The 2,500-nt window shown below is 34.9% G+C and overlaps 1 protein-coding gene across 1 annotated transcript in view; it reads right to left on the bottom strand.

Annotated features, from left to right (window-relative positions):
• The window catches only part of LOC113810847 (HEAT repeat-containing protein 6), a 63,344-nt gene that overhangs the window by 480 nt on the left and 60,364 nt on the right, over positions 1 to 2,500 (bottom strand). The window contains exon 17 of the mRNA XM_027362496.2: positions 1 to 2,446. This exon is cut by the window's left edge and continues 480 nt beyond it. Within this exon, the coding sequence (XP_027218297.1) occupies positions 2,174 to 2,446 (273 nt within the window). The 3' untranslated portion in view covers positions 1 to 2,173. The remainder of the gene's footprint in view (positions 2,447 to 2,500) is intronic.

Genomic DNA, 2,500 nt, shown 5'->3' with positions numbered 1-2,500 from the left:
AAATCCATAATACCCAATGATTGGTTGCAGCTTATATATGTACATTTATGTTATTATTATGTTTATGTATTGGCATCATTATTATTATTATTATTATTATTATTAACATTATCATTGTTATTGTTGTATGATTTGTTTTATAATAAATTCGTCAAAAAACATTTGGAGTTTACATATGTCATGTCTTTTTTTACGTCTTTATTATGCCATTTCTAAGCTGCAACATAAAAATTACAAAACTAAATTGACGTAGAACATATGATATAGGCCTATAAACAATCGCTGATAATCATGCCCTGTAAAATCTGTTCAATATGCAAATCGTTCAACGTGCCGACATCTAAAATTACTTAAGTATCAGCTCATTTACCACCGTTTTCTATTATCTCCCTCCCACCCTACCATGCTCTAATACCCCCCGCCCCCTTGCTCTCAGCTCTCTCCAAGTGACGTCATAGGCCTTATCACCCAAAGCTGCGCAGAAGTCCGAAGTGACGAGACCTGTACTTATATAGACCTTGGTCTGAAGTGCCTCTGAATATGAGTGAATGACTGTATGTGTAGTGGTGCAAGATGCTTCTCTCTCTATCTTACCTGTCACTGGTGGTGCTGAATTTTGTGCAGAGCAAAGATTTACAATTCCTAAGAGAGATAGTTGCAGTGTTATCTATGAATCTCATGTATACTCATAAAACATATAAGGAGTAAGTATTCCTAACAATTTTAACAAGTAAAATTTCAAAACTGTGGTATGTCATAATTGGGTAATAAAAACATACATTAAACTCTGTCTGTCTACTTTTAAGCAAAAATCTATTTCTTAATTAACCCACTGATGGTGGGATGCATGTATGTATGTATATATATATATATATATATATATATATATATATATATATATATATATATATATATATATATATATATATATATACACTCCAAGGTTTGGTTCAAATGCTAGGTTGTGCTCTTCAAAAACAATCTGCATTTAAACATGAGCTGTTATTTGCAAGATAGAGTTTTGGATTACAGAGATAATGATAATGATATTGATATTTGTAATTATGCAATCATTTTTAGAGAAATTAATAGTATTATGTAACAATAATCTGCCTGAGGTTTATATCATAATATTACTCTCTCCTGCTTACCTATTGCTTGAATTGGTGGCAAAGAAGTGTACATGAGAGGGTGCACAGCAGCTCTGAATTAGTTCAGAACAAAGTCTAACAATAGTTTCTATGGCATTTCACTACCTTTCTGTTGCTTGTTCCTATTACCAACCACCACCAACTACCCAACTACTGTTGACTGTGTGCCACAGCTTTGTTTCTTTAGTCTGTCCTCTGGTGAGGAAATTGAAGTTAAGATGTTTATGCCAAGGAGATGAGTTAAGAACTATTCAACTAGTTGCATCAACTCACTTACAAACAAAAGCCACAATAATTACTGAGTTTAATTTTGGTGTGGTTGGGGATCTGCCGAGTTGGAAAATACATGTGTATGTGTGTGTGCACACATATTCATTCAGAAACACTCTAAATTTGCAGATCTCTAACTGCTGCTTGAGTAAATCAATCAAATCCTCATCATATGCTGTTGCCATTATTGAAAATTGTATATATTTCTATTAAATTTTGTGTCTGCATCTGGATTTATGTAGTGTTTGTATACAATGTCATATCAACCTAATGTTGTCCAACATATCAAGGAATTGGGAAATCAGTTGAGGACACGTAGGATTACTAATTGGCTCCTTAGTGGCTGAGCACTTGTGGAGCCATCTGTATGCAAAACAAAATTAACAAAAGACAAACACAGTAAATGAGTATATACGGAAAAATATATGACTGCTAAATAGAGAGCTAAACACAGTAAGACACAAAATCATATAAAACAAATTAATGAATAAATAAAAGTAGAAGTAAAAGTAGAAGGCTATGTGACTAGCCAGAATTGAGAACAGCAGTCAGTAGAGGCGCCTGGCACATTGGCCAGCAACAAAAGTTGCATCCCAAAATCCAACTGACCCAGGATTACACATAGTCCAGCATCATTGGGTTAAAACTAAATTCATTTAAAGTTACATGGGAATGTCTTACCATGGTTATGATAAATTTATACACCACACCAGCAACATAGTTTGCTTCAGCAGTTGTATCTGTTGTCTACCTTAACAAATTTCAGCATTGAAATCACTTGCTGTCAAGCTCTGCAAAATGACAAGTGCCTGTTCTTGAGTCTCAGTTAATGCATCATAAAGTAATAGCTCTTCTACTCTTGAGTGAGCTTTAAGGGCATAACCTGTACGCTCAGGGGGAAGTGAGGAATGAGCTTTCTTCAGAAGAGGTGTTGCCATGTCCTGGTGTACTTGTAAGAGCTCACACAATATTCCTGCATCATCCAAGGTCAGGTGAGCAGCCAGCTGACAAATGCCTTGGCAGATCTGCAGCAAAATCAAAAGCCAGTGTTAGCATTTTTCACATATCTATACAGAACT

Source organism: Penaeus vannamei, chromosome 19 (genome assembly GCF_042767895.1).
Source record: "Penaeus vannamei isolate JL-2024 chromosome 19, ASM4276789v1, whole genome shotgun sequence".
Taxonomy (NCBI): Eukaryota; Metazoa; Arthropoda; class Malacostraca; order Decapoda; family Penaeidae; genus Penaeus; species Penaeus vannamei.
This window is presented reverse-complemented; position numbering and strand designations above follow the sequence as displayed.